At 41.5% G+C, this 13258-nt stretch overlaps 1 protein-coding gene across 5 annotated transcripts in view; it reads right to left on the reverse strand.

Moving 5' to 3' along the window:
- Positions 1-570: 570 nt before the first annotated feature.
- The window catches only part of PSTPIP2 (proline-serine-threonine phosphatase interacting protein 2), a 94538-nt gene continuing 81850 nt past the window's right edge, over positions 571-13258 (reverse strand). For 3 of the 5 annotated variants that reach the window (XM_086373357.1, XM_086373354.1, XM_086373356.1), the window contains 9 exons: positions 11466-11564; positions 10909-10954; positions 9959-10038; positions 8480-8578; positions 7457-7553; positions 7256-7334; positions 5721-5755; positions 4630-4690; positions 571-2146 (listed from right to left, as the gene is read on the reverse strand). In XM_086373357.1, coding sequence (XP_086229483.1) covers positions 4638-4690; positions 5721-5755; positions 7256-7334; positions 7457-7553; positions 8480-8578; positions 9959-10038; positions 10909-10954; positions 11466-11564 — 588 coding nt within the window. In that variant the 3' untranslated portion in view covers positions 571-2146; positions 4630-4637. The remainder of the gene's footprint in view (positions 2147-4629; positions 4691-5720; positions 5756-7255; positions 7335-7456; positions 7554-8479; positions 8579-9958; positions 10039-10908; positions 10955-11465; positions 11565-13258) is intronic. The other 2 variants (XM_086373355.1, XM_086373358.1) reach the window with 1 other exon arrangement.

The following is a 13258-nucleotide window of genomic DNA, read 5'->3' on the forward strand; positions in this document are numbered from 1 at the left end:
GCACTCAAATCCTTATCCCAGGGTCTGCTTCTGGTAAAACCCAAATTAAGGTGCTGACAGTCTGCAGAATAGCCCATACCTACTAATTTATCATGTGAACTTATTTAACTGGCTTCCTTGACACTCCTCTGTCACCTGATCATTGCTCTAGCTACGTTAGCTTCTTCTAGGCCACTAATTCTTACATATTTACCACCATGTGTCAGGTGCTGGGGATATAAGCAAGAAAAACGATGAGGGACCCTGCTGCCATGGATACTACAGTCTAGGAGGGAAGCCAGACTTTGAACAATTAATTTTAAGAGGGAATTCTGTAATAACAAGGAAAATGTAAAAGTGGGGAAGGAGACATCAGTGGAAGTCCGCCAAGCCCAGAGGCAGGGAAGCTACCTCCCCAAGAAAGGGATCCTACATCTGTCTCCTGAAGGGTTAGTAGGAAGTGGCATGGTGCCAGTCTCTGTCTGGCTTCCCTGACTAGAAGTTTGTCCTTCCATGATCTAATAGTAGCAACTGTGACAAGGAGTGAAACAGAGTTTGGAAGAGAGGTACAATGAACATGAAAATGCAAAATAAACACCAAACCACCAAGAATCTTTATTTCACTTCATATCAAACTGGCAGAGCAATAAAATAAAAATATTTTCAATTCTTAAAACTTTTTACATCAGTTACACTGACCAATAGAGAGAAAACTGAAATCCCTGAGGACCTGCTAATAATAAATAAAATACTTAAAAACAGAATGTTCTGAGTTCAAAGGAAAATTTCCTGAGCCTGTTCAGTTTGGGGAAGTCAGTGGCCCTTTGCAAACTTCAGTTTCTCAAAAGGATATCCAGCTGATGCAAGCGTCCGGCCATGACAAGAAGCTGCTTCTTCCAGCAGCACCTTATGCAAAAAGGGGAAATTATCAGCCTTCCTTCAATCACTTTGTCCATGCTTCTGGGAAAGCTATGCACAGAGCAGAAAAGGAAAGTGTTTGCTCTTTGTGGTACCACAATGTTACAACCATGCCAGTGTGATTTTAACTTGTCATTAACTAAAATGCAGTTTACTCAGTGTGAATATTAGACCAAGGTACACAATCTCTGGGCTGTGTGTGGGTAACCAAAAAAGACTCAGATACTTGTGAGAGGGTAAGATTGACACTTTAAAAATTCCAGGATCTAACAAGGAAAAGCTTCTCTGTGAAGACTTAAGATTGAGTACCGGTTTTGTAAGTCTAAAACTCTCTTCTGGGATAGAGTCAACATACCATATTTCATTGATTCTAGGATGTATTGCCCGCTACACTTTAGAAACTCAAATTCCAGTGGGCTTAGCCATTGTCACAAGCATCAGCTCCTCTACTGACTTTCTTAGTGGCATATAAATAATGGGATGTTTTACAGTGAATGGCTTCTTAGATTAAATACGGTGCTCTGTAGTTCAGTACACATAGTGAGCCATATAAAAATAAACCTGACATTCAAACCCTGGTAATCTCTTCAGCTGAAAAGATGCAGCAAAAACTTTGGTGTCTCAAATTTCAACACGAGCATCACAGCCTCAGGAAGCGTTAGAAGGACGATAACGTGAGATGAGCTTGCCCTCTACTTCTGTGTCTGTCCCTAACTGTAGGGAGATTGATTTCACACTTCTGGGCCCCATTTCCTCATCTGCAAAATGAGAAAGTGCTATGAGATGGCCTTTAAATCTTCCAGCCAAAAAGGAAGGTGATTTTGAATGTTGCACCACTGAGAGTTATGTGTCACCATGGAAATTCCATAGTCACACTGCCCTCAAAGGCAAAGGAGCTTCTTGAGCGGGTTGCTGGCTCAGACTCCTCTTCACCCTTCCCTGCCCCAAACCGCAAGTCAAAGTTTTAAATCCAAAGACTTTCCTGAATCAAGTAGAAAACATACAATTTTAGTAACTTGATTAGGAAAGGATAATTCTTCAGTCTTGGGCAATTTACAAACTTTTAAAAACTGCAGAACTCTACTAGATTAAGTTGAACTAAATGACTGCCATAAACTTAAAAATATTAAAAAATCATAGCAAGGGTTCACTTCAAAGTCTTCACGATTGACATAATTTCTACAGATTCTGCTGCTTTAAGTGCTTCTTTCCATGCCTTAGAAATGCCAGCCAGAAAAAGCTTTGTTTTCTGAAAGAAATAACAAAGACATTTCATTTGAATCAACTATTCACATCAGCACCCTGCTCCTACATTGTGATTTTATTCAATGAGAACAATGTGCTTGGTCAAGGAGAATAAATAGTGAGAGATGAGTTTTCAAGTGGTGGAAAATGGAATTTTTTTGGCCAAGCAGCATGTAGGATCTTAGTTCACTAAGCAGGGATCAAGCCCATGCTCCCCTGCAGTGAGTCTTAACCACCGGATCACCAAGGAAGTCCCCATAAAATTATATATTTTTGATATATATGTATTTTTAATTCAAAGGTTATAATCTGTTTTTACCTAAACATGTTAGGATTAAAAACAGGAATAGCAGCTAAAATCAACAATTGCAGAACAAATGCAAATCCTTAAACCTTCCTATTTAAATGTCATTTCCAAAGTTTTATTCAAACTATTTAAATGTTGTGGTAAGTCATTTAACTAAGTTATTAATAAAGGTAGACTCTCTCAAATTCTCTTAAATTCGGTCAATTACACATGTGGATTCCTATTCCTTGAGCTGATGCAGACACTAATGAGGCCCAGTAAAATGACCTAACTTGAGTAAACGTGTTGGTGTGGACATCTTGCATTCAAACGGCAAATTCTTGGGCTCTGAGGAACTAGAGTTGTTGGGTCAAATGCTGTTATTAAGCAGGTAGAATGTATGCTTTATCCAAAAAGGTGAAGGAAAGAAAGAAAGCAGAAAAGAGAAAGCAAAGAAGGAAGGAAGGAAAATAAAGACAGGGGAGGGAGGGAAAGAAAAGAGAGCAGAGGGAGGGCCAGGAAGGAATGAGAGAAAAAGGAAGAGAGGGAGGGAAGAAAGGGAGGTAAAAAATAAAAAAGAAATTTGTGGTGTTGCCAGTGCCCTGCCCTATAGTCATTACTGCCTGGTACTCTAGAGAGCAGGGTCCACCTTTGAACGCCAAGTCATTGATTTCCCATGTTCCTACTCTACTTTTAAAATGCACTGGGCCTCTTTCCACGAGGAAGAGGGGTTTATGAAATGAAAAAGTGATAACTGGCTGACTACAATTGGTAGGTCAGAAAATTATATACAGTCAGAGGATGAGGATTTTTATGTCTTCAATATTCACTATCTTTCACAGCAAAGGTCTTTAAATACTACACATACTTCTTAAGGAGAAGGCAATGGCACCCCACTCCAGTACTCTTGCTTGGAAAATCCCATGGATGGAGGAGCCTGGTAGGCTGAAGTCCATGGGGTCGCTAGGAGTCTGGCACGACTGAGCGACTTCACTTTCACTTTTCACTTTCATGGATTGGAGCAGGAAATGGCAACCCACTCCAGTATTCTTGCCTGGAGAATCCCAGGGACAGAGAAGCCTAGTGGGCTGCTGTCTATGGGGGTCGCACAGAGTCGGACACGACTGAAGCGACTTAGCAGCAGCGTACTTCTTAAGCAATTTAAAGACTTACATGTAAACATAAATAATATACTAGCTGAATATTTCTGTCTAATCAATTTTGTTTCATAAGAGACAGTGAATTTCACCAACAACAAACTGAGAAGCGTGGGAGAGAGACTTTCCCAGTTCTACTGTGACTCTCTGAATCCTACCCACCCCTCCTGTCACTCCCAGGAAGACACTAAGATCAGTAACATGCAAGAAGATCAACTCTTTAAAAGAGTTTTTAATGAAAGAAACAATAAATTAGCACTGTAGACTAATTACACACATGGATAGATGAAAAGAAAACCTACTATCTGTTTAGGAAGATATCCTTTCAGAGGTTTTCTTTGCTCATATATACATGTATATGCCCATTTGGGTTAAAAGAATTACAGCTCACGAGGAATTTCATTTGGTAATGTTTTGTCTTCAGAGACATTCATTCTGGTTGATATTGACTTGGGGCATGTTGAGTGCCAGTGCCAGCACCTGAGTGCCATACAGGAAGAATCACCTTTGCAGCCACTGTGGGCTTAGCAGTTCTGCTCCAGGAGCCGTTGTGCTTTACTAACGAGGTCAGAGTACTAATCACCTGGTGCGTGATGATGCTCTTGCCCATGGGATTTCCCAGGCAAGAATACTGGAGTGGGTTGCCATTCCCTTCTCCAGGGACTCTTCCCCACCCAGGCATTGAACCCGTGTCTCCTGTATTGGCAGGTGGATTCTTTACCACTGAGTCACCTGGGAAGCTCAAATTTGTTTGTAGCAGTGCCTTAAGTATAGGTGTGCAATAGCCACAAAAGAGATTAACAAGAGCAAATAAAGAGTCCAAGAATAAAGGGGGAATGTCCTCATTCAAGTAGGTATGGAATGGTCTTGGTACCCTCTCAGCTGTGGGAACCAGAGAGGCCATTCTGCAAGTGCACCATGCCCACCAGTGTAAGACCTGATGCAAGGCGTTTGCAGTCATATTGTAGGGAAGCTTCAAAGACTTCAAAACTACAGTCACTAGTCTAAATGCAACTTGATTCTGTGAAGATGAAAGGTTCTTACCACTGATGTTACTGATAGACCAAACTGTAGTTATTATCAAGTAAAGAGTAATCAGGGTCATCTGCAAAGGGCATAACAAAGAGCAACACTAAGTTAACATTTCTTCATGATAAGATCTTAGCCCTTTTCAAATCAAACCATTCCACTCTGAGTCTAGTGACTGCTATTCTGTAAAACCTACAAATAATAGTCATAACTACAAGCCAGAAAACATACTGGAAATTTCTATTATAATTTATTTGCCCTTTTTCATCCGTGCCCAGCTATCATTCCCCACAGTAAAATCATCTTCAGAAATGGACAAAAGTAAGTCCCATATTATCAAGTGGTATTTAGAAGGTTATGAGAAATAAATTAACTTACATTCTTACAGAGTTCCAAGATGTAATTTCAGCCACTAAATTTTTGCTAAGATGCTAAATGCAATCTAAGATGTCTCCTCCCTCTTCCCTTGAACATAGGTAGGTATATCTTTTATTCAAATAATAGGTATTTGCTCAGAACCGGCTACGTGCCCAGTATCGTGTTACATTTCGTGATTGATTCAGGAGAAAACAAAATGTCTGCCTTCAAGGATCTTATAATTACCCAGGGAATACAGACTAACAAAAAGCACTAAATATTTCGTTCCCCTAGAGGTATTATAGGAGTTCAGAAAGAAAAAGACACCAGAGTGATTCTGGAAAGATCCAATTGTGGGCAGTGCACAAAATATATTAGGTTATATGTTTCTAGACATCTTCTATAAATTATATTTCAGTGTCATCCAAAGGAAACTATATCTCAGTTTTGTCATTTTCATGGCCTAAGTTGAATTAGTCTCTTAGTAAAAATCCCTTATAAGTTTGAGTGTAAGTTACTTGAGTATAAGTTACTTGAGTAACTGAATTCTCTTGGATAAGCTATAAAACAGAACACAAATTACCAAATTCCACTATGACAAAGAGTATTATAGTTTCTAATAATAAGTTCATTCTCTTGGAAATTTTATTCTATTTATTTCCTTCTCTCCTTTTATTTCAAAATTCTAGCTACTCAACCTTAAATAAAACCTGACCTAAGATTTCAAATGATCTTTCTTGGTAGCATACCTGGTAAGCTTTTAGGATTTGGTAGAGGTCCTCTCCTGTAAGAAATGGAAACCAAAATCTTTCAGATAAGTTCTTCTAGAGGGTTAAGAAGACTTCAGATGAAACCAAAGCTCTGCAGCACTGACCTCCTGGATCTAGGCTACAAATACTACCCTATGCTAGGGAGCAGGATGCCCAGAGCTCTGCTCCACAGCCCAGAAATCTACTGTGTGGGCCAGAGTTCCTGATCACCTTGGACAGTCTTCACGTGCAAAACAGGAAGTCAAACAGCTCCTACTTTGCCTTGAGAGTTAAAGGAAACAATTCCTAGTAAGAGCTTTGAGCAGCACTTAGCATTCCCTCTCATAAACATTTATTATTATTTATGTGTTTGGGTGTGCTGGGTCTTTGTTGCAGCACACAGGCTTCTCTAGTCGTGGCACACAGACTTAGTTGCCCCATGGCACGTGGGATCTTAGTTACCCAATCAGGGCTAAAACCCCCGTCCCTTGGACTGGAAGGTGGATTCTTAACCATCGGACCACCAGGAAGTCCTGCGCTTGGCTTCCTTCCTACTCAAACACTCCCCTATCTTTTTAAAATTTGGACTGAAAATTCAACAGCTTAGATTTCAGGGTGACTGTATGTAAAACAGAAGCTTCTTTTCCCTCACAATCCTTTATATCAGGGGCAGCAAGTTTTTTCTCTAAAGGGCCAGATAGTCAATGATTTAGGCTTTGCTGGCCACATGACGTTTCTATCTCAGTGCTACTCATCTCCAGCATGAAAGCAGCCATAGACAGAAAGGAAACCAATAAGTACAGCAAAACTCTCCATATGAACACTGATGTTCATGTTTCACGTAATTTTCACATGGCACAAAATAGTTTCCTTTAAATTTTTCTCAACCATTTAAAAACATGAAAACTGTTCTTAACTTGTAGGCCCTACCAAAACAGGTAGGCTGGATTTGATTCACAGGGAGCCAGAGTTTGCCAACTCTTGCTTTCTACAAGAAAGGTCTAGGATTGGGACTCCCCAAGGGGTCCAACGGCTAAGATTCCGAGTTCCCAATGCAGGGAGTGTGGGTTCAATCCCTGGTCAGGGAACTAGATGCTGCAACTAAAGACCCTGTGTGCCGCAAGTAAGACCCAGTACAACCAAATAAATAATAAATAAATAAGTAAAAATCAATAAATATTATTAATAGAAAAGTACAGGATTCGTGCATAAGTAATAATAATCACACTCAAGCATGACACAATTCTCCTTAAACTATGACCAGGACAATCCATTTAACATTTGTCCTAAAAACGCTATTTCCAAAAGTCCAGAAACCTCTCTAAACAAATGCAGTGGTGACACATTCCGATTCTAACATGTTTGTATTAGAACTGAAACACTAAAAGTACAAATGCTCATTAAAAGTACTCTTCTTTTTCTGGCCTCACTGCAGCCTGAACTCCCTGCAGTGGAAGTGTGGGGTCTTAACCACCGGACCACCAGGGAAGTCCCTAACAGCACTTTTCTTCATGTGAAAGAAAGCTGGATATTACCTTGCCGAGTTAGGCCCTGTAGCCTTTCCTGGGGCTGCATTCTTCTGGGGGCAGTAGAAATTCTCATACATGATGGGTGCTAGGGAATCATCAAGACATAAAACATTAAAGAAGCTGATGACTTCCATTCTCAATGACATGTGACACGGAAGACTGATAGTATTGCCTAAATAACATCCCCCAGCCCACCACTCCATTCACCTGGTGGAGTCTGTCCAGTTCCGCGTTGATTCACAAAGTACTCAATGTCCTTCTCGATGCTGCACATCTCTAAACTCTTACGGACTTTTTCATACATCTAACAAAAAAGAAGATAAATCAAGGTAGAGCTACGTCCGTAAAAATGGTGGCATGGAGTATTAAAACGGGAGGTGTGATGAATGGCTATTTTCCAAATTTTGTCTTGAAAAGAAAAAAAAAAAAAAAAAGATACCACAATGTCCTGGACTCATATAGAGGGATTTCTTTGATGTATATCTGCTATTACATTTTTTTTAAAGATGACAAAAAATATCTTTGTAGCAGCACAGTAATCTTAAAGACTTAAAAAAAAAAAATGCATGGGGTGAAGAGAATAGATACCAAGTCCCATGACCAATCCTACACACAAATGCAAAGACAACTGGAGAAAAGTTCTTCAGTCAATCCTACCTGTTTTCTGGGTGTTATTTTCAAAACTGAATGTCCCATCTAAGTGAGAGTGGCTATTTCTTAGGAAAGAAGGTTGTGATAATTTGATTCTGGTCCTTCTGAGACCTGGGAACCCAGGACAGTTGCTGTGCATGAGTTAAACCTGGGTCACTAATGGCCCTTAACACTGCTGACATTAAACCCTGAGCCCTGGAGTGACCATTAGCCTGGGCGTGGCTCAGCCTGCTAGTTCCTGGTACTTACTGTCCTGGAGTGACTCCGTTCCAGACTGGAGCAGTCCCCGGGACTCACATTCATGTTGTGACATCTGTTTTCCATAAATTAAACTGCATTTGGGTCCTTTCTTTGCTCTCCTGCCCTAAATGTGAATTTCTCAGTGAGAGACTCATGATGGTAAAGTGAGCCAGGACTCAGGCAGGTTAGGTGTTTCTCTGGGTCCATACTCACTGTGTATGCAGTCACTGTACCTACCTGGGCCTCTAATGACAGGGGATGAGCTAACAACTGTCTCTGACTCCTTCCACTCTACGAATCTAATATGCAGAGCATCCTCCGTGGATAACTCTGACTCACCTCATCACTTGTGACGCATTGTTGTGAGAGCTGATTCATATGTAACCACAGTGCATTTCGAAAGAAGTTTATTCGTTCACATTCTTGAGCCTCAAACACCTGTAGAAACAGGTACATACATGCAGAGAAAGGGTCTAGACTGCCCATGATGTAAGAAACAATTTCAACCTTGAATTATCTGTAAGCTTATAGTCTCATTTAGTATACTCCCACCCACTGCTGAGGAAGCTCATACACTCTTAACTCCGGCAAATGGATTTTAATAACATACAAACACAAATAGGACTGGATACAGTTTTGTACATAAGAGGTGATGGTGAACCCAGCTGTCACTGTTCTAACCTGAATTGTGGCTCACATTTCCCACTGCCTAATGGACAATCTGCATGTGGGTAGCTTGCCAGAGCCTCCAATGCAAAGTTTTGCCCTCAGGTTTCCCTGATGGTCCAGTGGTTGGGGGTCCGCTTTGCATCGAAGGACAGATTGCAATGCAGAATTTGCAATGCTAATTCAGTTCCTGGTCTGGAAAGATCCCACCAGCCACAGGGCAGCTAAGCCCGTCAGCCACAACTACTGAGCTTGAGCTCTGGAGCCCACAAGCCACCACTACTGGAGCCCACACCCTCCAGAGCTTGTGTTCTGCAACAAGAGAAGCCCATGCACCGCAAACTAGGGAATGGCCCCCGTTAACCTCGACTCGAGAAAGCCCACTCATTGTGGGCCCAGAGTTTCTGGTTCCAGGGGCCTGGAATTGGTCTGATAATAAGATCTGCATCTAACAAGGATGTTGGTACAGGTCCCAGGACCTCCCTTTGAGAACCACTGGTAAGAAAAATGTATAGACAGGGTGACAGAAACTTGAGGAAGTTTCCAGGTGGAGTCTTTACTTTCTCTGGGACATTGTGAGGCACATGTTGAAAATGAGGAGGGCCATGGCGAAATGAAAGGTGTGAGAATAAAAATCTCTAAAGCCAACTCTGCTGCTCCCTGCACTGCCTTGTCACAGAGAAAGGAGAAGCTTTCAGTGGGAAGTCACAAAGAAAGTGAAAGTGAAAGTAGCTCAGTCGTGTCCGACTCTTTGTGACCCCATAGACTATACAGTCCATGGAATGCTCCAGGCCAGAATACTGGAGTGGGTAGCCTTTCCCTTCTCCAGGGGATCTTTCCAACCCATGGATCGAACCCACATCTCCCGCAGCGCAAGCGGATTCTTCACCAGCTGAGCCACAAGGGAAGCCCTGGACGTCACTAAAGCAAGCGTTAATTGATTTCAGCTGCTTCATAACTCCGACCCAAACAGAGCAAGCCATTGACAGAATGGGACGGCACGATCAGGATGGGCAAGAAGCAGAAAGACAAGGTTTGCAAGAAAACATTCCAGTCCTTCCATCCTCTACTTAAAGTCCACATTTCTAATTTGCCTTCAAGCAATTCTGCAAAAGTAGAGGGAGAAAGACCCGCCCATGCGCTTCCAGATACCTCGCAGGCCTTGATGTGCTCGCTCTGCCACTCATTCCGGACCCTGTCCAGCGTGTTGATTTGCAGCATGTACAGCTTGTCTGCAATGGAGGGGAGGGGCCTGGGTCTGGAAACTGGGAGGAGCGGGGCTCGCAGACCCAGCCCCCAGGCCCCTCCCGAGAGCTCACAGGGCTCCTGGGGACTCTGGAGGCTGGAAGGCCATAATTACATCTCACCCTCATCATAGCTTTGTGAAAAATAAGCAAAGGCAGGCATCACTTTCTTTCTAAAGAAAAACCAAACAATCAGCCAGAAATGTTCCAAAGAAAGAGAACTAAAGGCTGACAAAAAAAAAAAAAAAACTCACCAGGGTTTCCCTCTACCTCTTTCCATTTTGAGGAAAATTAAATGAGGCAGGCAGAAAAGTGAACTAGCAAGTCACTTCAGTTTTGGATTTAGAGACTTAAGGGACCACGGTCGTAAAAGGTTTGTCTCTTGCAGGAAACTCTGGGAATTAGAAGCCCTTGCAAACTCTTGGTTTGAATCCTTAGATTTCAGTGATGACGAGACCTCACAACGTGGCTGTTTCTTTCACAGCAGAGAAGACGTATCAGGAATGAAATGGGATTTTAAGATGATTGTACCCGATAAGTAAGAGTGAGTACCTGATTTCAAAGCAGCTGTCACATGACCCGACCCCTCCATGCCCCCATGCCATTCAGTCACCTGTCAGGCAGCATGAGCTAAGCAGGCGGGGGCCAGAAACCGCTGCCTCTTTTGCTTCTCCCACTTTCCAGGGTTCTGATATACCCCTCTTCCTTCCCTCTGTCCCTCCCTTCTTTCCTTCAGATACCTTGCTAACCCTATGGTACAGGCATATATTCACTATTGTAAGGTATACAAAACTACCTTTCTCAGACAGATTTAGCCCCACCACCGTCTTCCCCCATCCATTGGAGCACACCCCTCACCTGAGTCTTCTACTGCAGTCTTTGAAGTTGCCAGTTTCACAAAAAGCTGTGAGGACCAGAAAAAAAACAAGAAGAAGTCAGGAATGCTGGGCCAGGCTTCTAAAGGCAAAACAGGTTTAAAAGCAAAGTCTGTGAAGAGACAAGTTCTAAGTCATACTTATGTTTCTCTTGTAAGTTAATCACTCAACTTGCTCTTTAATCTTCCTAAAACATATCTCTACCTTCTGATTGCTAACAATCTTTATCCAGATTTCATAAAATTCAATTTATAAAAGACCCAAGCAGGAGGGAGCCTCGCTCTAAGGAACACATGAGATGGAGTTTTGAAGAAAGATGAAAACATCAGAACCCCTCCCCCATGACCAGGTTTCTCTAGCTCTTCCTCAAAATAGGACATGGGTTTTTCTGGCTCAGAGGACTCTAATAGCCTGAAGGAGGGTATTGCCAGGAGCTTAGAGTGCAAGTCCATTTTTTGTTTGTTTGTTAAGATTATTAATTGGCTCTAGTTTGACATATGTGAATCTTGGATTTTTCAGGCTATTGGCTCTCCCAGGTACCTTTTCTTGTTGCTTCGGGTTTGCCATGTTGGCACTGCGGTGGACAGCCTGCTCTGCTTCATCTTTGTCTCGGCATTTCTGCTCATAGTTCTTCTTTGCCTTTGTAGTTATGAGACAAAAGAGGATCAAAACAGATAAGCAGACTGTGACTCTGAGGAGCAGCCACCCTAACCGCTCCCCTCACCCAGCAAATAAGAGGGCACGCTGATTAGGGCTGTGATCGCCTCTAGACTGTGTGTGCTCAGAGCAGCTGCTGTTTTTAATCTATCTCTGGAAGGTTTCTCCATCCCCTTTCCAAATCATGTATGTAGCGGCAACCTGATCAAGGAACTAACAACTCCTATTTGGCAAAAACAAAGTCTATGAACTTTAAAAATTTACTGAAACAAAAGACTGAATATAAATTAGGCAAAATCAAATACTGATGTAACTAGAGGACGTGTAATCCAACATTTATTCATTACACTCAGAACTGAGATGCAATGATTTGGTCCTGAGAACTTAACTAACAATGCTTCAGTATTCTCATGTGCCTCGTTACAGCATGTGGGCAGTGGGGAGGGCACTGACCTCATCATTTCTGTAGCCCAAGGTGGTCATGCTCCTTCTTGATGTAAAGAATTCTGTTTTCGGTAGTTTAAAAGTAAGTGTGGTCTCTCCTGTGCTACCATTACTATTAGCAGTGTGTAATCAGTTCACAAAGTACACTTACTGAATCAAATAATTGTGTTTCAACTCTTGAAGCAAAGACTTAACTTGTTCAAACAAAGCAAAGCTGTGAATCAGTTGGCTAATAAATAAAAAATTATAAACACCCCAAAAATGCTTGACTAAGAATGAAGACACCTTTTCAGAGCTGGTTTGTGCTCGTCAAATATCTCAAATGCTTTCCTACATTTCTCAGCTTCCCCTGCAATTCAATTGGGGTTAACACACACACATATAATATATATATATATGCCATAATTTTCTTAACCTACTCTCTACTGGTGGACATTTATCCTATTTCCTATTTTTATTACATAAAAACACTCCAATTTTTACTGTGGGTAGTGTGAATTTACAGACCAAATTCCTATAAGCATAATTGTTTGATAAAAGAATATATACATACTTCCCTCCAAAATGGTTGCCCTCATCTATACTCCTATAAACACATATGTGAGGGTATGGTGGCCTCATACTCTCACCAACACTAAAATAAAACAATGTTTTTAACCTTTTGCATTTTATCTCATTGCTACGGTGGTATATCCTTTCTACTCCATGTCTTTCACTTTTTTTTTTTTTTTTTTTGGAGCATTATAATTTTAATTGATTTTTAAAAGCTCAGTCTATACTAGTAACACTAACTGGCTGTAAATTATATGTTATTAATGCATGCCAAGTCACTTCAGTCATGTCCAACTCTTTGTGACACTATGGACTGTAGCCTGCCAGGCTTCTCTGTCCATGGGATTCTCTATGCAAGAATGCTGGAGTGGACTGCCATGCCCTCCTCCAGGGGATCTTCCCAACCCAGGGATCAAAGCCACATCTCTTATGTCTCCTGCATTGGCTGGAGGGTTCTTTACCACCAGCGCCACCTGGGAAGCCCCATGTGGTACTAATATTTTTCTCCCATGTCATCTCTCACCATATGATATTTTTTCTTTTGCTCTAAAGAAGTATTAAATTTTAAGGCTGTCAGTGATCCATCTTTCTCTTTTCTGTATTATTTTTTAATATGACATATTAGGGACTTTTTTCTCTGTTGCTACATAGTCCTCATAATCATATCTTTAAAGGTTGTA

Source organism: Bos grunniens, chromosome 24, assembly GCF_055505025.1.
Source record: "Bos grunniens cultivar Pamir isolate PY7600 chromosome 24, Bosgru_T2T1.0, whole genome shotgun sequence".
Taxonomy (NCBI): domain Eukaryota; kingdom Metazoa; phylum Chordata; class Mammalia; order Artiodactyla; family Bovidae; genus Bos; species Bos grunniens.